Genomic DNA, 21,954 nt, shown 5'->3' with positions numbered 1-21,954 from the left:
CAGGACTCTCAAACTGTGTCAAAGTGAATTTCTAAAGCCCAAGTGATTTCTTCCTATTTGTGTAAAACCTTCAGAATCTAACAGTTAAATTTTTAAGTCAGAAATCAACCTCAACATTAGAAAACAAAAAAAGTAGGTAAGCTGTTTTCAGAAATCAACTTTAACACTTAAAAATAAAGGCAGGACTACGTCAAGACTGCTCATTTACGTTTCAGAGAGCTTTAAAACTAGATAAAAATGTCCTGGCTGCCCACTGCTCAGTTGGGTGCTCAACATGACAAGGACAAGCCAGGTCAGCTCAGCGCCCACCCCCACTCCACCCCCACCGGGGAGCCCTTCTGATCTTTCTCTCCGACTCCCTTCTGCCTTCTCTGAGCACCTCTGTTTTCCTCTACCTATTGCTTTTCCCTTTATCTCCAAGTTTCTCCTTTTCTCCTCAACTCTTCATCTCCCACCTTTTCTCTCTTTTTTTGACCCCAACTGACCATAAGATAAAGTCAAACAAAATCAAACAAAATATTCGCATTAATTGCTGATTTTTAAAACAAAGTACTGTGTTTTTTGTTCTTAATTTGAGGAATACAATTTTATATTCTTCCCTAAAAAAGTTTTTTTTAAAGTTTGTTTGGGTTTTTTTTGGGGGGGGTGGGGTGGGGATTCTGAGTACCATATTATTAATTTCCCCTATATCTTGGTCTCTTCCGAAAGAGAAGAGATTCCCATTTGCAAGCCTTCCCTGGAGAATATGTGCCCCTGGAGCCAGATTTTCATAGGCTAGGTATACATTTTTGGCTGGTCGAGTGCTTCACTTCTCATTTTCCACTTTTGAGTGAATGCCGAAGGTGGCAAAGTAGAAATGTCTTCCTGGTGGTATCTGTCTACACATAAGCTATGCTACGGCCTAGGCCAAAGTCAACTCTGGAACCACAGACTGAAATGAATAATGCAGAGAATAAAACTAAATTCATTCATCCAGCATAAACTCGTGTACTCAGTAAAATGAAAGCCTGAGTTCAAATTACATTATAGCTCCAGATTTGGCAAAAATAGTCCATTCTTTTGTGAATAAATGAAAAGCTATAAAAGCCTGCGTGGGATTCTATTTAAATCTTTTCCTGAAATATATTTTCTGTCAAAACCCCAAGGAAAAGTCCCTTTATAGTATCAGGAATGTGGTTTTTTGAAAAGTATGGTCTCTGGGTTCAATCATTATTCAATGTTCTAGTAGTATGGTGGTTAACATTTGAATGAAAACAGCTTTATTTTGTCTAGAGTTAGGATCAACAAGAGAGGTCTCTGATGTTAGATATCATATCTTTCTGCTCTTGGTTCAAGGGATTAGAATCATTGCAAGAGAATGCCTGAATTTCTACAACAAATGTCTATTGTTTTCTTGTGGAATGTTATTGACAGATTCTTAAACATGCCTTGGATTCCTATAAAAATTGCTTGCAAGCAAACTGCTTTAAAACAATACAGCATTGTTATATCAATAAAACAAAAACAGCAAGTTTGGCTAACCTTTAATCCCGGGTGGTGACATGAGCTACAATTTCATGTGCCTTAAAAATGTTTAACGTATAGCTAAACATTTTGTAGGGCTCTTCAAGTTTGTTTTCTCTCTCCACTCCCACCACAAAGCCCTCCTTTATGTTGATATGCAATTACCAAGTATCACATTTATGTCATTCTCGGTCTGCTCAGTTCTTCGGGGCAGCTCTGCAGCCAGCTGAGGTTCTTAGAACACAGCCATCCTAGAGAACTACCTAGGGATCACACAAAATATACCTAGATGGAGACCAAAAACAGGTATTTTTTAAAAAAGCTCCTCAGATGATTCTAGTATGCTCCTAGGACAGGAGCATCTGAAAGAATAAAATGGTGATGATTACTTGAGGTGAGTGGCAAAAAAAAAGATTGAGCCCGAAGACCCATATCTGAAATCAGCCATATGACGGATGGTCAGGAGTCATGACTGGTGTCCTGAGCTATAACTCATCATGCAAACACACAGAACAACCAGCTTATGTTTTGTCTGGCCAACAAACACACAGGATCTTTAAAAGGGGTAATGCCTTGCTGCCTTGGATTGCTGCAGAGGGAGACAGGGGGATGGGGGGGAAGAACGTGCAGGCCATCAGGGACTCTCTATAAACACTGTACCATGGTTGGCTCAGAGCCCTGCACACAGAGGAGGGAAGTAAAAAAAAAAAAAAAAAACCAGTTGAATGCCTTTTGAGGGATAATGCCTTCAATCCTCTCTTTGTGGTCATGTGGCTGTGAAAACCATCAGCTTCTTGCCTCACACCAGAGACCGTGTGGTAGGGATCGTGAGGGTTGGAAAGCCCAGTGTGCCTGTCAGGGTTTAGCTCGGCAGTACCTCGTCAGCCGGGAGAACGGTGGCTTCCGGGGACTGGGAACGGGGCAGGAGATTCCAGAATCCGCTACCCTCTGCCGTCTACATCTCCCTTGGCCTGGCCCAGTCTAGAGTTAGGCCAGTGGCCCATCAGACTTGACTATAAAATGGAAAGGACAGAAGAAAGGCAGGAAATGAGGAACCCACTCAAGCTTCTCTGCTGACCACCTGACTTGCTCCCTGAGCTCAGCCCCAGTTAGGTGGGACCTGGGGCTGACAAAGGGGCAGAGAGACGTCTCCAACCCAGGGCTCCAGGCAGGAGAGGCTCACGTTGTCCAGACGTGAGAGCCGCACGTGGAGGCGCTCTTGCGACCATTCCCTTTAGCACGAACCTCAATCCTAAGAGCAGGCTGGCAGGTGCCCAGACAAAGTGAAGTTTCTCACTGGTTTCTCTGACTCGCCAATGATTCATAAAGCTTTAGACCTTTTCAAAGTAGACAGATTTTCCCAAGTTTTTTGTTTGTTGGTTGATTGTTTGGTTTTTGGTGCAGAGCTCTGAGCCATTTTTACTTTATGTTTCTCTGAGAAATCTCTTAGGCAATCTGTACTTCTATTTTCTTTGTATGAGTTAGGGGGCTTTGAATTATTCCCAATTTCAGTATTTTTATACTCACTGTTGCAACGTTTCAAAGCCTTGTTCTTTATACAGCAATTCTTGCTTCATCTGTGAGAGTTCTCGCTTCAGCTTTTTAACCTTTTGTGAGAAACCAATGTAAATAAGAATGTTTGTAAATAATTAGCAACACTGTTTTAAGAGATCGTCCATCAGTAAACTATTAAACACAGAGACATAACCATTAGTTTAACATTTACTCTGCTGGCTTCCCCCTGACATAAATTCTGTGGAAGGCAGGTTAATTATGTTTAAATTATCAGTGACGTTCATTATCCCCTATATTTACCCTCATCATCATATTTAGCAACATTCCTGCAAGCTGGTGTCCTGACTATCTCCATTTTGTGACAAATAGCCAGGAAGGGGGGAGTCAGACCTTGAAATCCCGGTTTCTGTTTCTGTTCTGCGCGTGCTCCTCCCTCCCTCCTTTGCTGCGCTCCAGGACCGCCAGCCACCTCTCTGTTTCACGAATGTATCGGGCAATACCCGCTCTGCTTCTGCAGCATGCTGTTCCCCCTGGCTGGAAGGCTTTCCCTCAGATCTTCCAGAGCGGACTCCTGTCACTCAGGTCTCAGCTTACATGCCACCTTTTGGAATAGGACTTCTCTAACCATCCCATTCTATCATAATGACAAGTGAAGTATGCCATTATGTTTTACTTAGTGCATGGTACTTCTCAAGAGCTGAAATATTCTGTGTATTTGTTTACTGTCTGTCCCCCATGGGAAAGTAAGCTGTACCACACCAGCTGCGTCCCAAACTTCTAGAAGACTACCGGGCACTATGAGGAATAAAAATGACAAGGACAAGCACTGGGTGATCAATAAACATCCGGTGTCAATCTGATTAAAAAATATGTTTTTTTTCCTGTTGCCAAATACAGTCTTGGTGATGACAATGCTAAAATGTGATAGGTCAAAAAACCAGCAGAAGTCTGGTTTAGTCACAAACTAAAGGTCTTCACATGGGTGTCAGAAATTTACTTCCGTATTATAGCCTTAAGTTTGAAGCGCATTCTGTTAGACAGTATTTCAATGTGCTTTTGAACTTTTATTTCCTATTTAGTCTATCCATTCCACAAATATTTACTGACTTTCCACTATGTGTCTGTCAGGTCCTGGGTCTCAAGTGTGAATAAAGTAGACAAGATCTTTGCCCTCACGGGTCCTCCAGAACAATGGGGGAGCCAGATGTTGAGCAAATAATCATCCAGTGAAATAAATCTTACCAATTACCATGGGGAATGTAAAGGAAAGGTTCGGGATACTTCAGGATGAAAAAGGGGGACGGGACCTGATTTAGTGTGAGAAGCTGGATAAAGCCTGTCTATGGAAATGATGTTTAAGCAGAGCTGGTCAGTGGGGCTTCATCTGGTAAAGGGGGTCCTCAAAAGGCAGAGCTTGTGCACAAACCCTAAACCATGAGAGGAGGAAACTCATCAAATCTCTGGGATTTAGGGTGCCTGGTTGGTTAAGCATCTGCCTTCGGCTCAGGTCATGATCTCAGGGTCCTGGGATCAAGCCCCGCCTTGGGCTCCCTGCTCAGTAGGGAGTCTGCTTCTCCCTCTGCCTCTGCCACCCACTCGTGCGCACCCTCTCTCTCTCTTTAATAAATAAAGCCTTTAAAAAAAATCTCTGGGAGTTAGAGTACGCTACCATTCGCTGGATTACAGAGGTGGCGTGCATAATGAGATCCAACTGGAAGAGAAGGCCTTATATAGAGTTTTGAAGCCACATGGAAGATTTCTAAATCTTATCTTAACAAGGAGAACTGGGGAGGAATTTTAAAGCATGATCTGCTTTATGATTTTTAAAAACCACTGTCATGACTCTGGTGATTGGACCAGAGGGGCCAAAAGGGGCCATTCCACCTGCACCGTGGGTTGGCCTGGGGGCAGTGTATAGAGAGTAGAGCCCAGAGGAAGAACATATTTGGGAGGCAGAATCAACAGGACTTGGTGATGGGCTCAAGGCGCAGGGTGAGGGACAAGATGTGTCAAAGATCACTGCCAGGATTTTGGCTTGCCAGGTGGGGGCACGAAGGTGCCTCCCTGGAGGGTGGGACCAGATTTGGGGGTAAGATCAAGGGTGTTCTTTGAGATATTTAATTTTCTGATACTCAGGAAACTTCAAAGGCCATTGGAATCTGGAGGCTCGATGTTCAAGTGTCTGGACCAGAGATATAAAACTGAGAGTCACTGACATCAAGATAGTACTTTAAATGCATGAGAATAAATGAGATCACCTAGAGAGAGTGTGTACTGAAAACAGAAGAGAGTCCAGGAACACACCTAAGGCACCTTCATCATTCAGAAATCTACTAGAGGAAGGGACAAAACATGCTGCAAAGTAGCAGCAAGAGAAGTCGGAGGGAAAACAGCATCTTGGAAAATGAGAGAAAAAAATCAAGAGGGAGAGTAGGCACTACGTAGAATAAAGTGACAAGGACAAGAGCCGTGTGATACTCATGTTTGCACACCTAAAGCACAACACTTTGGGAAGTATGGATATTCAATCATTTATCTGTTGATAAATTATCTGTTGAGTTTATCTGAAGTATAAGCGATGCTACTGGAATCCAAAGGCGGACAGGAGCACTTCGCCTGGCCTCACGGAGAAGAAGCCATCTGACCTGGACTGTGGAAGTGCTTTCATATTCACGAAGAGAGTGAGCTCGTTCGCGGTGGATCATAAAGACATTTCAGTTGTAGCATTCGATTATTATCAGGTCAAAAGAGCCATCAGTAATTAATAGCTCATTCCACCCGTACTTCTACTTTTGACAGCACCTCTAAAGAGCTGTTTACCAAAGACTGTAACATTTTTATTTCAGAACAACAACCACAGTTAATCCAAAAATCAATAGTAACTGGCCTGAAGCCTGTCTTTACCTCTGAAAACACAGTGGATAGAAACAATGGCGATATTGAATTCACTCAGAACCACCAAATTAAAACAATGAGCATATCTCACTGACATAAAATAGCATTCTACATAAAAATCATTTGGACACACCAGTTTAAATTTTTTTCAAAAATTATCATTTAAAATCTAACATTAACTTTGGAACTTTCACACTCTTGTCTGTTTAAGTGATGGGAGTGAGATTTTATTGTCCATTGAGTGACAAAGATGGAGGAAGCTAACCTGTGCTTGCTTTCATTCCACATTATTTATTTTACCTAACGCCTGCTATAAGTACTGTTTCCATCTTGGGGAGTCTTCGTAGTGGACTACCTGAATGATCTTTAGCTCCAAGTATCAATGTTGCATTTTATGTGGTTAACTATGAAAAAGTCTGATTTCTATCATAATGACAAGTGAAAACAGGTATTATTTCCAATCAAACATCATTTCCAATTGTATTCGGTTTCAAGAATATGGTCTGAACTAGTTCAACAACCCTTCTTCTCGGAGAACCATGTGACATCATTAACTATTAGAGGATCACTGTTTCTCCTCTTCCATTCTCCAACCCACCCTCAAATGTAGGACACAGAAAATAAAAATCAATGTCCTTAGATCACAGCTAAAGGATTATGCTAATGCTGACTTGCAAATTTGCACAATACAGACCCTACCAGGAAGCAATAATGACAGCTAAAATTCACGAGGACTTTATGTATTCCCAGCATTGTGCTAAATATAAATGCCTATTTTCAATCCTCACAGCTATTCTCTATAGATAGTTTTAATTCTTATTTTATAGGTGAGGAATCTCAAACCAAAAAAGAATAAGTAAGTAATGTGCTGAAGCTTACACTGCTACCAACCAGTGGTGAACAATCCAGAGCCCAGGAGAAGGTTTTTAAAACTATAATCATAGATGTTTTAGTTATTAATGGCATGATAGTACAAACATGTAAGATCAAAGACAAACCAGAATTTTGGAAAATGACCCAAATAAAATCTATGGCCCTTATTTTACCTTAGAAACTTCATTATTCTTATAGCCCACCCAAACTGAACACATGAAGAGCCCCACAAGCCCTGGAGTCTATGCTTTCTGTCTCTTACATACTCAACTTTCTGCCATAGCCAACCATCTAATTTTATAGACTTACTTCTAAGAAATCAAATCTCACAACCCAGAGTATCAAACTGGAAGCAAGAGACCCATGGCTTTTGCACGTTTCCCACTTTCTATACTGAGTACACCAAAGCAAGAGACATTTTAAATTGATTTTAAAGTTATTTCTGAAAACCAGGAAGATGCTGTGATTAAATGTGATGAGTATGACTGGAAATCATGGAGCTTCTTCCGATTTCCGACAATCCTAGTGTAATAAGTTTTATTTTAAAAGAAGGAGAAAGAAGATGACAATAAGAGAAAAGTAAATTCCAGAAATCTGTGGACCTTGGAAGGATCACAAGACAGGCAGGTTTCAGAAGTTTGCCCTAAAAGTGAACCCTGCAACATTAAAGCTATAATGAGCAAAATGGCATTTTACTAATGACTACCTTCCCCTTTCACCACTTTCTCTACCATCTTGCCGAGAGCTCCTTAGGCAAGCCAACAAAGGGCAACTGTCAGCTTGCTCCTTCTAGGGATCTTTCTCTTCACCACCACTTCCAATTCCCTGAAAATCCTTCACCATCCTGCCTCACCTCAAAAGTCACCTTTAAAGAAAATGAGAAATCAGCTCCAGGTAGAGAAGGGATCAATAATAAAACATTTTTTGACTTTACTAAAGAATAGAGGAAAACAGAACCCCGCATGCTGTTGGAACCATTTGTGATTAATAATAAATGGATTCTGTCATCAGAAACAAGATGATTAAATACAATGTATATATATTTTTAAAAAACTCAAACTTTAACAACAGTAAGAAGAAAATAAAGCAAAAGCCACTGGAAAAAACTGTAAGAAATATTTGTGAAATATACTACACCTGGAGATATACATAATAAATAAAAATACAGAGGGTCCAATGTTAGATCCCCACAAGTAATTAAAATAAGCCAATAAGTTGCCATACGACCCAACAATTCCACCTACCCAAGAAAAATGAAAACATATGTCCACATAAACACTTGTGCAGGAATGTTCATATTATTCATAGTGGCCCAAAAGTGGAAACAATCCAAATAAACACCAACTAATGAGTGAAGAGATGAAATGTGGTATGTCTGTACAATGGAATATCGTTCAGCAATAAAAAGGAATTAAGTCCTGACACCTGCTACCACATGGATAAGCCTTGAAAACATTTTGCTAAGTGTAAGAAGCCAATCACAAAGACCACATATTACAGGATTCCATTTATATGAACTGTCCAGAACAGGCAAATCTAGAGACAGAAAGGAAATCAGTTGTTGCTTGGGGCTTGTGTGGGGACTAGGTAGGAACTGCTAATAAGTACAGGGTTTCTTTTGGGGGAGACAAAAATGTTCTACAATTAAGATTGTGACCATGAGTACACAACTATGAGCATACTGAAACCCAGTGGCTGTACATTTTACATATAGGTAAATTGTATGGTATGTGAATTATTTCTCAATAAAGCTGCTGGATAATAAATAAACCAGCAAATGGTAATAGAAAAGGTAGAGCATCACATATGCACACGCATACACACACACACACACACACAAAATAAATCACCTCTTAACAAAGATAAAACTGAAACCCCTGGTATCATTATATATCAATTAAGCTGGCAGAAAATAAATACAAATCATTAGAACTTCGTCAAGTGGCTGCCTCTTTCAGATTAACGTCCCCGGTCTTTATAGTGGTCTACAAGGCTCACGTGCTCTGACTTCACTCCATTGCCTAGATCAATACTCTCACCTCTTCTCCCTCTAGTGAAGATCCCACAAATTCTCTGATATCAAGACCTTCACATGAACTCTTTCCCACCTAACTTCCTCACCACCTCTGTCAGTTGTTCCTTTTCAAGAATTTCCTTGAACAACGCAAGGGTTAGGGGAACCGACCCCCTGTGCAGTCGAAAATCTGCATTTAACTTTTGACTCCCTCCCAAAATGGCCTACTGTTGACTGGAAGCCTCACAAATAACATGAACAGCCAATTAGCATATGTTGTATATAGGTATTATATAACTATTTTTACAGTAAAGTAAGCTAGAGAAAGTAAAATGTTACTTGGGAATCATAAGGAAGAGAAAATATATTTACAGTACTGTACTATATTTATATAAAAAAAATCAATGTATTAAGTCGACCTGGGTAGTTCAAGCCCATGGTGCTCAAGGGTCAACTGGAGGCATACAATCAGTAGACTTTCAAGGCTAGCTTCTTTCACTTATATTGTTTTTGAAATTCATCCATTTTGTGAGTACCAGTAGCTTGTTTTCATGGATAAACCATACACTGCATTTTATGGATAAACCACAATTTGTTTATCCATTCATTCACTGATAGACATTTAGGTGATTTCCAGGCTTGGGCTAGTAAGAATAAAGATCCTGTGAGTATCTACACTCAAGTCTTTGTGTGGGTATATATATGCTTTCATTTCTTTGGGTACATACCTACAAGTGGGATTGCTGGGTAAGAGTTTAAGTGTATATTTAATTTTATAAGAAACCGCTAAGCTGTTTTCCAAAGTGGTTGTACTACTTTGCATTCTGTAGTAATGTGTGAGAGTTCCAATTCCCAATGACCTCCCTCTGAGCACTGTTTTAGCTACATCCCATAAAGTTTTAGGTATTTCCATTTTCATTTAGTTCAAAATATTAAAAAAATATACTTTGTCTGCTTTCTTCTTTGACCAATGAATTATTAAGAAATATGCTAGTAATTTCCAGGTACTTAAAAGTTTTTCCAGATAGGTCTGTTTTTGAGGTCTCGTTTAATTCCACTATAATCATGCTCCATTTGATTTCAGTCCCTTTGAATGTACTGAGACTTCTGTTCATTGCTTTGAGTAAGTTCTCCTTGGGAATTTGCCTACATTTGAAAATAATATCGTTCTGCTGTTTTTGGTGTGTTCTACAAATGTTAATTAGATCAGGTTGGTTTGATGGTATTGTTCAAAACTTCAACAACTGTGCTGATTTTCTGTCTATATATTCCATTAATTACTGAGAAAGGAGTACTGATATATCCAACTATAATTGTGACTTTGTCATTCTCCTTTCAGCTTCATTGGTCTTTACTTCAGGTATCTGAAAGCTCTGTTTCTATGTGTGTACATCTTTAGGGTTATGTGCATACATCTTTATGTCCTTTGAGGAACTGACTTATTTATTAGTATAAAACCCCTGGTAAAAATATCCTTGTTCTAAAGTTTACTTTGATAATAATATGACAACTGCAACTTTCCTTGCATTTGTATCTTCATGGTAGATATTTTTCATTCCTTTAATTTATAAGCTGTCTGGGTCTTCACATTTAAAATAGCTCTGTTGCAGCCATCATAAAGTTGAGTCTTACTTCAACCATTCTGATAATTTCTGCCTTTTAACTGGAGCATGTACACCATTTACATTTAGTGTAATTACTGGTATAGCTGGGTTTAAGTTTATTATCTTTATATTTGTTTTTTAATTGTCACATATATTCTTTTATCCTTTCTACCTCTATTCCTGCCTCCTTTTGGATTAGTTATATATTTTTTTATGATTCCATTTTATCTCCATTATTTAGCAATACCTCTAATATCTCTATATCTTCTCAGTGGTTTCTCGGGGCAAAGATCAGTAAATGACAGCTTGTGGGTCAAACATACCCTGCAGTCCAATTTTTTATGGCTCATGAGTTAAGAATGGTTTTCATGTTTTTAATAATTTTCCCAGAAACTGGAAAGAAAAATCTACGGCAGAGACTGTTTTCCATAGTGGTTGTACCATTTTCTGTCCCTACCAGCAATGCATAAGGGTTACCAATTTCTCCACCAATACTTGTTATTTTGCCCTTTAAAAACAAAAATAAAAACAAAAACTTCCTAATGGGTGTCAGGTGATATCTCATTGTGGCTTTGATTTGCATTTCCCTAATGACTAGTGATGTTTGTCATCTCTTCATATGCTTATGGCACATTTGCACATCTTTGGAGAAATGTCTGTTAAAGTGCCTTGCCCATTTTTGAAGTGAGCTGGTTTTGCCTTCAGTTTTGAAAGATATTTTCATTAGGTATAGCCATCTAGGTTGACATTTTTTTGTTCAGTACTCTTAAGATATCACTCCACTGCCTTGTTGGTTGCATAGCTTCTGATGAGAAATCTGTTGTCATTATCTTTGTTCCACTGTATGTAACTGTCTAATTTCTATGGCTGCTTTTAAGATTGTTTTTTTATCACTGATTTTCAGCAATTTAATTATGATATACCTTGCTGTGATCTCTGTTTTTATTCTGCTTCCTGTACTTATGGACTTAAGAGTTCTGGTTTCTTCAAGCATTTTTTTGTGATTTCCTCCTCCTTCTCTTCTGTGGGGACTCTAACATATACATTAGATCATTTAATACTGTGCTAGAGGACACTGATGTGCAGTTAAATTTTTCTCAGGCTTTTTTCATCTGTGTAATTCATTTTGGATAGTTTCTATTCCTATGTCTTAAATTCACTGATCTTTTTACTCAGCATATAGGTTGTTCTCAACCAGTGTATTTTTCATTTCTGATATTACATATTTAATCCATAAAACTTCCATTTTGATCTTTTTTATATCTTTATTTTCTCTTATCATGTTTTCTTCTGCATTACTGAGCATGTGTGTAATTAATATGTTTGCCTGCTAATTAAGTAATAGCTATGACTTCTTGTTTTTGTTACAAGTTGTATTTTCTTGCTTCTTTGAATGCTTGGCAATTTTTAATAGCTTTATTGATGCATAACTGGCATATAATAAAGTGAGTATGCTTAAACTGTATACTTTGGTAAGTGCTGACATATGCATATACCCACAAAACCACCAACATAATCAAGTTAAAGGATATATCCATCATTCCCCTGGAAGCTTCCTCATGCCCCTTGGGGATCCCTTCCTTCTGCTTCTCCTCCCTACTCTCATTCCCGAACACGCATGGAAATTTTGACTAGATGTTGGCCATTGTGAATTTTACATCATTGGTGCTGAATTTTGATGCATTCTTTCAAAGAGTGATGGACCTTCTTCTATCACACAGTTAAATTGGTTTAAATAAATGTGATCCAGGGGCGCCTGGGTGGCTCAGTTGGTTAAGCGACTGCCTTCAGCTCAGGTCATGATCTCAGGGTCCTGGGATTGAGCCCCGCATCAGGCTCCCTGCTCCGCGGGAAGCCTGCTTCTTCCTCTCCCACTCCCGCTGCTTGTGTTCCCTCTCTCGCTCTCTGTCAAATAAATAATCTTTAAAATAAATAAATAAATAAATAAATAAATAAATAAATAAATAAATGTGATCCACTCAAGGTTTGCTTGTAATTTTGTTTACGGCAGTTCTAGAGGCGCCTTTTAGCCTTAGACTAACATGGCCCCACTACTGAGATCTCTCTACTGCCCCGTAACTTATGAGGTCTCTCCATTCTGGCTTGTAGATGGAAACTCTTCCTAGTCCTATGAGCGCTGAGAATTGTTTGTCCTACTGCTTTCTTTCCCCATCCTTGTCATATTTTAGACCATGTTTACTCAGCCAAAGATTTGAGGAGATTGCATTAGAAATCTCCAGAGCTTTCTCTTGCCCCTTCTCTCTCTGTAGCTCCCTCCTCCCCAGGATTCCCACAAATTCCAGACACTTCCACTTCATTGAACTTTATTCTTCTGATTCTTCAGCTCAGGCACACAAGTAGACTGCATCTGAGTCCTTCACCTGCACTGGAGATGGTATGATCTCGGGGCTCACCTCTTCTGTTTCCCTTTGGTAAGAGATTACAGTGCTCAACTGCCTGTTATCCAATGTCTGAAAGCAGTTGTTTTATAGATTTTGTCCAGTTCTTTAATTGTCTGCTGTTGGAAGACAATTCCTATAGCAGCTAATCCTTCCTGGACTGCAACAAGTCATTTCAAGCTTTTAAAAGGTATTTGTGTGATTCCAACAACCTGTATTTTAGGCAAAATATCTCTCTGTTGGACCTATTTCATCAATCTTCCTTTTCCTCTCCAAAGGCACAAGATCTAAATCTGGGATCCAATTGGCTAATCTCAAATCATACAATTCTATTTTTCTATATCTTGAAGGAGCTCTCTCAGATTCTGGTTCTTTGACAAAGTAGAAGCTGATAATACTACGTCTACCACCCTACCTCTAGAAATTAATGTGCATATAAAAATGCTGAAAATTACAAAATGCATATAATATAGCAATTTTTTTTCACTGCTTCATTGTTATGGCCTCATGAGACTGATTCTTTCAAAATTTAATGTGAACACATTAAGTCAATGTATTTGTTGTGTATGTATCAAGGAAAAGTATGAGAATGTAAGTATTGGTTTGAATGTATTCATTTATCACATACAGCTCCACAAAGCTTAACTCTTATGGCCTTTCAAAAATGAGAGAACGAGTTTTGCAGGCTTTACAGAATCATTTAAAATTTATCATTTATGAATTATTATTTTCCTCTCTGCTTTAGACTGTATATTTTCCCATAAAAGAAGTTAATTGCATTTAATTTTATAAATTGCCACCGGCATTGTGGATATAAGAATGTTTATGAATGAAGATGGAGAAGACTGAAAATCATGGCCAGAGAAACTGATATGGTAGTTTATCTAGGCGAGGAGAAACTAAACATCTCTTTCCCAACAATACAGTGTCAATGAAGGATTTCTTTTCAAGTACATATTATTTAGCTTGCAGGACGGTCCCCTTCAAAGCTAGAAAAGGAGACCAAAATCATTAAAGAGAAAGAAAGAAAATATTATGAAACCAAAAATGTGATTAAGTGTTACAGAATCATTTTACTCAAGGTCTGAATATGGTTTTGGAAAAAAAGCAGTTCTGTGCTGTGAATTTTAATTATTTCAAGCTACTAGTCCATCACGGTGGAGACAACTCCAGTTCTTGCACTAAATAGAGTACTTCTCTCTCCTTTTCTCTTTCACTCTTGCTCTCTCTTTTGTTTTTGTTTTTTTAAGCCAGTTTGAGTCAAGTCACACCACTCTTCATTTCACTCAAGATTCAGGAAGACTGGTGTACTACAATACAATTTCTGAACGTCCTAAAGGAGTAATAGCCTTATCTAATATACAGTTTGGTGCTGTGGGTTAGTACTGGTCTATCTCCTTCAGCATGCTAAAATCGGGTAAGTCACAGATGGAAGAACTTAGGATATAAGCTAAGTTTTAAATGTAGTGTGAGTATAAAAACAACTCTCATGTCAAGTCAAGAGACAAGCCTTATTGGCAGCAATTTACATTCTCAGAAGGCATATTTCTTTTCATTTGAAGCACATTGCTAGGATTTTTGTGTTAGTTACATCATTGGTTAAAGTGTCATAATTTGATGTGCACATGAGTTAACTCTATTCACAGTGACAAACTAAACCTTAATTGAACTGCCATTCTTTTAAATCTATGCACAAGATTGCAAATAGGTAAGATTATAGTTGACTTTCCCAAGTCCACCATCATTGCTAAAAATAATTCAAAGTGAATTCGTATTAACAATGTGCGAGTAAATATATTTGAGAACAAAGAGAGTACATTGATATTAATAGCAGTGCTCACCAATCAGCCATGTGTCTGGAGTAGAGTACAAATAATTTAACCAAAGGGGCCTTATTATTTCTTTTTCTTTTCTTTTTTTTACAAAATTAAAAGTTGGATCACAACCTATATGCTATAGTGCTCAACAAATTTCTCAAATGCATTTGTATTTCTAAGGATTTTCTTTTACACTTCCAACACTTTACTTCACTTTAATAAACAATAGTGATAATTTAAAATTCACCAACTATTTTCTCCACCAAATCTCACCTATATGTAATTTGGAGTATAAATTTTTAAAAAAATTTTTATGCTTAAATTTTTTTTTATTATTATTTATTTTGAATTCCACTGTAGTTAACATACAGTGTTATATTACTTTCAGGTGTACATATAGTGATTCAACAGTTCCATATATTACTCAGTGCTCATCAAGATAAGTAGACTCTTAATCCCCCTTCACCTATTTCACCCCCCCCCACTGACCTCCCCTCTAGTAACCATCAGTTTGTTCTCTGTAGTTAAGATTTTGTTTTATTATTTGTCTCCTATTTTTTCTTTGTTTTTTCTTAAATTCTACCTATGAGTGAAATACTATGGCATTTGTCTTTGTCTGAATGGCTCATTCTCCTTAGCATAATGTTCTCTAGATCCTTCCATGTTGGTCAGATGGCAAGATTTTGTTTGTTTTAATGGCTAAATAATATTTCATTGTGTACACATGGATACATGTGGATACATGGATATATATGTGCACACACATATATACACACATACATCTTCTTTATCCATTCATCTATTGATGGGACACTTGGGCTGCTTCCATATATTAGCTATTGTAAATAGTGCTGCAGTAAAATAGGGGTAAATATATCTCTTCAAATTATTGTTCTCATATTCTTTGGATATATACCCAGTAGTGTAATTCCTGGATTGTAGGGTAGATCTTTATATATTTATTTATAGCTTTGAGGCATCTTATTATAAAAAGCTGGCACATGTATACATAAACAACAACCTAAAATTCATCACATATTTTCTTCATTTTTAAACTTGACCTTCTGGTAAGTCTTTAGCTTCACTGATTTTGGCTGCTATGTAAGGAGATCCTCCCTTGTCTGGGTGATTTAAAAGCATAATTCATTGATGAGCATCTCTTATTTTTCCTTTACTCGCAGTAGGCCTTACGCCTAGTATTAATGCTGCCTCTCATTTTGCCATTTTGGATCAAACCCCCCCCCTCTGTCATAGCCACCACTGAAAGCAGATTTTGATGGACTTTGAAAAACTTGTTTTACTTGAGGCTCCCTATGTTTCATGGCTTGCAGTTAAACGTAACAGTCTGCAAATCCTGCAGCAGCGAAGGTCAGTCCAAGTGCTACCACTGGACTGGCCTTGGCTCTGGCTCAGCTCCCCGGCCTCCGCTGAGAGAGCAGTTCATCCCAGCCCAAAGGATGCAGCCGCCTATTCCCACCTCTGCCAGACAGTGATGTGGCCACCACCAGCAGGCACAGAACCTATTTTTAATTTTTTGAGGAACCTCCATACCGTCTTTTCCAGTGGCTGCACCAGTTTGCATTCCCACCAACAGTGCATGAGGGTTCCTTTTTCTCCACATCTTTGCCAACACTTGTTTCTTGAGTTTTTTATTTTAGCCATACTGACAGGTGGGAGGTGCTATCTCATTGTAGTTTTGATTTGCAATCCCCTGACCATCAGTGATGTTGAGCCTCTTTTCATATGTCTGTTGGCCATCTGTAGGTCTTCTTTGGAGAAATGTATGTTCATGTCTTCTGCCCATTTTTTAATTGGATTGTTTGTTTTTTTTAGTGTTGAGTTGTATAAGTTCTTTTTTTTTTTTTTTTTAAAGATTTCTTTATTTGAGAGAGAGAGAGTGCACACATGTGAGTGGGGGGAGAGCCAGAGGGAGAAGGAGAGGGAAAGAAGTAGACTCCCCACTGAGCATGAAGCCAGACGTGGAGCTTGATCTCATGACCCCGAAATCACGACCTGAGTCAAAATCAAGAGTGGGATGCTCAACCGAGCTACCTAGGCACCCTGAGTTGTATAAGTTCTTTTTTTTTTTAAAGATTTTATTTATTTATTTGAGAGAGAGAATGAGAGAGAGAGAGCATGAGAGGGGGGAGGGTCAGAGGGAGAAGCAGACTCCCCGCTGAGCAGGGAGCCCGATGCGGGACTCGATCCTGGGACTCCAGGATCATGACCTGAGCCGAAGGCAGTTGCTTAACCAACTGAGCCACCCAGGCGCCCTATAAGTTCTTTATATACTTTGGATACTAACCCTTTATCAGATATGTCATTTGCAAATATCTTCTCCCATTCAGTAGGTTTTTAGTTTCGTTGGCTGTTTCCTTTGCCGTGCAGAAGCTTTTTATCTTGATGAAGTCCCAATGTTTATTTTTGCTTTTGTTTCCCTTGCCCCAGGAGACATATCTAAAAAAAAAGTTACTATGGCTGATGTCAAAGAGGTTACTGCCTATGTTCTCTTCTAGGATTTTTATGGTTTCAAGTCTCACGTTCATATCTAAATCCTTTTGAGTTTATTTTTGTGTATGCTGTAAGAAAGTGGTTCAGTTTTCCCGATATCGCTTGTTGAAGAGACTTTTTCCCATTGCAAAGCCTTGCCTCTTTTGTTGTAGATTAATCGATCACATAATGGTGGGTTTATTTCTGGGCTTTCTATTCTGTTCCATTGATTCATGTGTCTATTTTTGTGCCAGTACCATACTGTTTTGATTACTACAGCTTTGTAATATAACTTGAAGTCTGGCATTGTGAGGCCTCCAGTTTCATTTTTCTTTTTCATGATTGCATTGGCTATTCAAGGTCTCTTGTGGCTCCATACAAATTTTAGGATTGTTTGTTCTAGTTCTGTGAAAAATGCTGTTGGTATTTTTATAGGGATTGAATTAAATGTGTAGATTGCTTTGGGTAGTATAGACATTTTAGTAATACTTGTTCTTCCAAATCCATGAGCATGGAATGTCTTTCCATTTCTTTGTGTCATCTTCAATTTATTTCATCAATGTTTTATAGTTTTCAGAATACAGGTCTTTCACCTCTTTGGTTAAGTTTATTCCTAGGTATTTTAATTATTTTTGGTGCAATTGTAAATGGGATTGATTCCTTAATTTCTCTTTCTGCTGCTTTTTTATTAGTGTACAGAAATGCAATAGGTTTCTGTATACTGATTTTGTAACCTGAGAGCTTACTGAATTCACTTATGAGTTCGAGCAGTTTCTTGGTGGAGTCTTTAGGGTTTTCTATTTGTAGTATTATGTGACCTGGAAATAGTGAAAGTTTGACTTCTTCCTTACCAGTTTGGATGATTTTTATTTCTTTTTATTGTATGATTGCTATGTTGAATAAAAGTGGTGAGAGTGGACATCCTTTTCTTGTTCCTGACCTTAGGGGAAAGCTCTCAGTTTTTCACCATTGAGTATGTTAGCTGTGGGTTTTCCATATATGACCTTTATTGTGTTGAGGTATGTTTCCTCTAAACCCACTTTGTTGAGAATTTTTATCATGAATGTTTGTATGGAGTATGAATTTTTTAAAATATCAGCTGAATTTAAGTTTCAGTTTGTATGAGACATTCCATTTCCTACCCCAAGAAGGATATGGTCTAAGTATCTATTATGAAAAAATGAAATAGTTTTTTTCCCAGTTTACATAGAAATAATGGACTTCACTATAGAAATAATAAATTTTGCAGTAAAAAGTTTTTATATTCCTCTTCCTAAGAAATATTTTCTCACACAATTAAATACCACCTCTAAAAGTTATGAGTATATTAATAAAAAGCATTAACTTATTCATTTCACAATTTCAAAAATGAGAAATAAGCTGCCTACAGGGAAAAGAAAACCCAATTATCCCATTTGACCAAGAGGGAAAAGAAAACCCAATTATCACCAATACCTATGACCACACTATAAAACAGATGTTTTAGACAGATGTTCCTAAATACCTAGTTCCTCAATATTTGACCAACTAGCTCTAATTCCGTAAAACAAATGAAGGACATCTACTAATACTGTTAGATCAAAATAATGAAGATGAAGTTAGTGTTTGGCTATGCCTAAAAAATTGTTAGTGACTGAAAATGCAGGAAGGTACTCGAGACACCAAAGTAATGAAAAGTTATTAGTTCATTTGTGAGTTATTATTTCTGTGGCATTAATTTGTGAAAAAGGACTAGCCAACACAGGGATTTCGACAGGGTAGGCCTGCCAAGAAAGGCCAGATTATCAAAATCTATGAGACTCTGCCAAGTTACCCATCCACCTCTGAATGGCTGGGGCATTCTCAAAGTGGCCAAAACGTGCACAAACAGGAGAGTGAAGGCGCCAGCTGTTGCCAGTGTTCAAACCACGACTACAGCAACATAGACCACAAGGGCCGATTTGCTACGGGAACATTTTTAAAAAGGCATTTATCTTGACAGAAAGTGTTAAATGAGCACCTCTTCACTAATGAAAGAGATGAAGAGAGTGTCACTTCTTATCTTCCATTACAGCTCGCTATGACTGTCTTATAAACTCCTCTGGAGGGAAGCACTTTCTGTGGTCTCACAGTGATGGGGAAAAAAAAAAAATTTATATATATATAAAGCCATATATATATATATATATATATATATATAAGGCTTCTGATAGTAAGAGTACATCAAACCTGGTATAAAATAAGCTTTATCTGAGAGATTCTGCTGCATTAGGAGAACAGGTCTGGGGAATGTGACCACTTGGGATCTCCTGGGATCTCCCGATTGTGATGGGGCTTCATTTCCTTCTAAATGGTTATCTGCAGGAGATACCCTATATGCTTTTGTTTGAAATCTCTTCTTTAGTTTTCACTGTATGTTAACTAATTTGAACTAAAAAAATAAAAAGCAACAACTCTTCTTTAGTTTTCACCTTTCCTAAAAGGAAAAATAGAAGACTCTTCCTATTGTGGTTATTCCATTTACAACGTGTTTTACAAAGACAAGAACTGTGAAAAACTTAAAATTTCAAAGGGCAATTGTAATATGTAATAATTTCCTGATATGTGCATAGTTCCAGTGAGTATTAAATTTTACTCAGAGTAAGTTTTAACAAAATACTTTCATTTCCTTTTTTTAAATCACAGAAATGTATAGACTGAGGTACAACAACAAGGCAGCTGACAAGCCGTCCCACAATATTCTCAAGAAGTGTACAGAGAAATATGGGCGGACCAACAGAGTAAAGGGTCAGTGATGCACTGGATGGATATTTCCAGTAGAAGGACACAGAACACTTCTATTAATGTTTTCACACATTAAACCAAGAAATCCAAACTGAAGAGAGGTTTAGCTTCCAAAAGTACAGACTTTTCTCATGCTCTTCCTCTGAGAACAAATAGAGAAGTTGTGAGAAAGAAAACAAAACATCTATAGGAAGACACTGGAGAACTACTATGGCAGCAAGAACTTGTGTTAAAAACCCAAAAGGTAAGGAAAGCCCATAGTCAGGATCCAGACTTGGTGTTGTTTTTCCTTTGGAGGCATTCGAGTGTACAACAGAGAAGCTGACGAGTTGGGAGAACACAGTGACTGAAGCCGGAGGTCAGAGAGCTAGCTACTGGTGGTCCCACAAAGCTGAGAGGTTCAGGGGAGACATTTGGAGTTTGGCTTCCATTGAGCAGGAATGGAATATCCCCACAAAATATCCCCAAAGTTCAGGTGGGATTTTGAAGAGCTCTGCCCTAAGAGAAAGGGTGAAGCGGAAAGAGACCCAATCTTTCAAAAGGAATGAAGCCCAGATTTCAGACATCTTGAACCATGACTGAATTACAATTACCTGCCCCTGGCCTAACTGTCCATAAGAAGCAACACTAAATCCTCTCTGAAGGATGACAAGATCATCCCAAACCTCAATTTATCCTTATATTTCTTCATACATAACATATGGCTCTTAATAAAAAAGTAATCACCTCTAAGAAGCTTGACCAAATAGTGACCAAAAGTCATGAGAAAAAAAAAACAGACCAAATCGAAGAATTCAACATATAGGAAATCTATACACGGCATTAATAAAGACATGGAATTTAAAAGTAACTGTGATTATTTTGTTCAAAAAAATTACATATCCATGTGCAGAATTTGGGCAAGTAAGTAGAAATAAAAAATAATCCAACAGAAATTTTAGAACAGAGAAATACACAGTGGGGAATTAAGCTGAAATCAGTAAAAAAAAAGATAAGAAAATCCCCAACTGTTTAAAAATTAATACCCTCATATGAGAAATCATAGAGAGTTAGAAAATATTTTGAACTGAGAGTAAAAATACAAAATTCAAAACCTGTGGGATGAAGGCAAAAGCCATGCATAGAAAGTCAAGTCGGCTTTAAGGGCAGATATCAGCAAGTCAGAGACCCGAAGCCCTCTGTCAGCCCCTGCTAACACTGAAGCTTGTCTATTTTCCAACACGGCAATTCCACTCCTGGTTTCATAACAAACAAAAATGTGTGCCTATGTGCACCAAAAGATATGTATCATAGAAATGTATATTAAGACATATTTTTTAATTTAAATTGGAAGAAACTCTAATGTACCTCAACAGTAGAAGAGATAAACAATTTACGGTATGTACACAAAGTGGAATGCTTGCTGCAGGAAAGGTTAATGTGGATGAATCTCGAAGTGTTGTTCAAAAGAAGCCGTGAAAGAATACATACGGCAGCATGTATTGAATTTTAGCAAAATTCAAAGGAAGCAAGTAAGAAATTCACCTACAGTGTTGCTGAGGCCAGTGTTAACTTTGGGGAGAAGGGCAGTGACGATGCAGGGTAAGTCTGGAGTCACGGTAAGAATCTATTTCATGATTGAGATACTGGCTGCATGAATGTATTTACTCGACAAACAGTCTTTAAGACTCCAAAAATCAAGGATAAAGCAGCTCTGGTCTTAGCAGCAGTGTGGTCAAAAAGATTTAGGGTAAAGATCAGGAAACAATCCATGAGGAAGTGTGAAAAACTAGTAAAGTTTTACCCTCAAGAAGGAATGACTTGGGAACACGATTTGTGGGCGCTACACCAAACCCTGGAAGACACATTTGAGCATGATAAGGTAAGTTCCCGTGACTCGAATGTTGATTTAATATACTAAATATACTAAGTATACTGTAAATGTCACATTAATATTACGAGGTATATATAATACACTTAACCTACTGCAGATAACAGAACTGCCGATAAATGGGACACGTGCCTCTATAACGAGGACATTCTCAATCACTGAACATGTGGTCATAAAGGTAGGCCGGCCACCCCGGCACCGAATGGAGAGG

General features: G+C 38.1%; 1 protein-coding gene, 1 long non-coding RNA gene and 1 pseudogene across 2 annotated transcripts in view; 1 reads left to right on the top strand and 2 right to left on the bottom strand.

Moving 5' to 3' along the window:
- The window catches only part of WWC2 (WW and C2 domain containing 2), a 206,318-nt gene that overhangs the window by 69,267 nt on the left and 115,097 nt on the right, over positions 1–21,954 (bottom strand). Inside the window, exon 5 of the mRNA XM_081807339.1 lies at positions 3,031–3,110. Within this exon, the coding sequence (XP_081663465.1) occupies positions 3,031–3,110 (80 nt within the window). The remainder of the gene's footprint in view (positions 1–3,030; positions 3,111–21,954) is intronic.
- On the bottom strand, positions 11,466–16,695 carry LOC145717631 (mitochondrial import inner membrane translocase subunit TIM14 pseudogene; annotated as a pseudogene).
- On the top strand, positions 14,045–20,622 carry LOC145717632 (uncharacterized). Its single transcript, XR_014140975.1, has 2 exons — positions 14,045–14,220; positions 19,775–20,622. It is a non-coding gene; the product is annotated as an uncharacterized LOC145717632 (long non-coding RNA).

The sequence above is a fragment of the Leptonychotes weddellii genome, chromosome 2 (assembly GCF_054177405.1).
Source record: "Leptonychotes weddellii isolate Sample4059 chromosome 2, ASM5417740v2, whole genome shotgun sequence".
NCBI classification, from domain to species: domain Eukaryota; kingdom Metazoa; phylum Chordata; class Mammalia; order Carnivora; family Phocidae; genus Leptonychotes; species Leptonychotes weddellii.
Note: the sequence above shows the minus strand (reverse complement) of the source record. Positions and strands in the feature narration are given on the sequence as shown.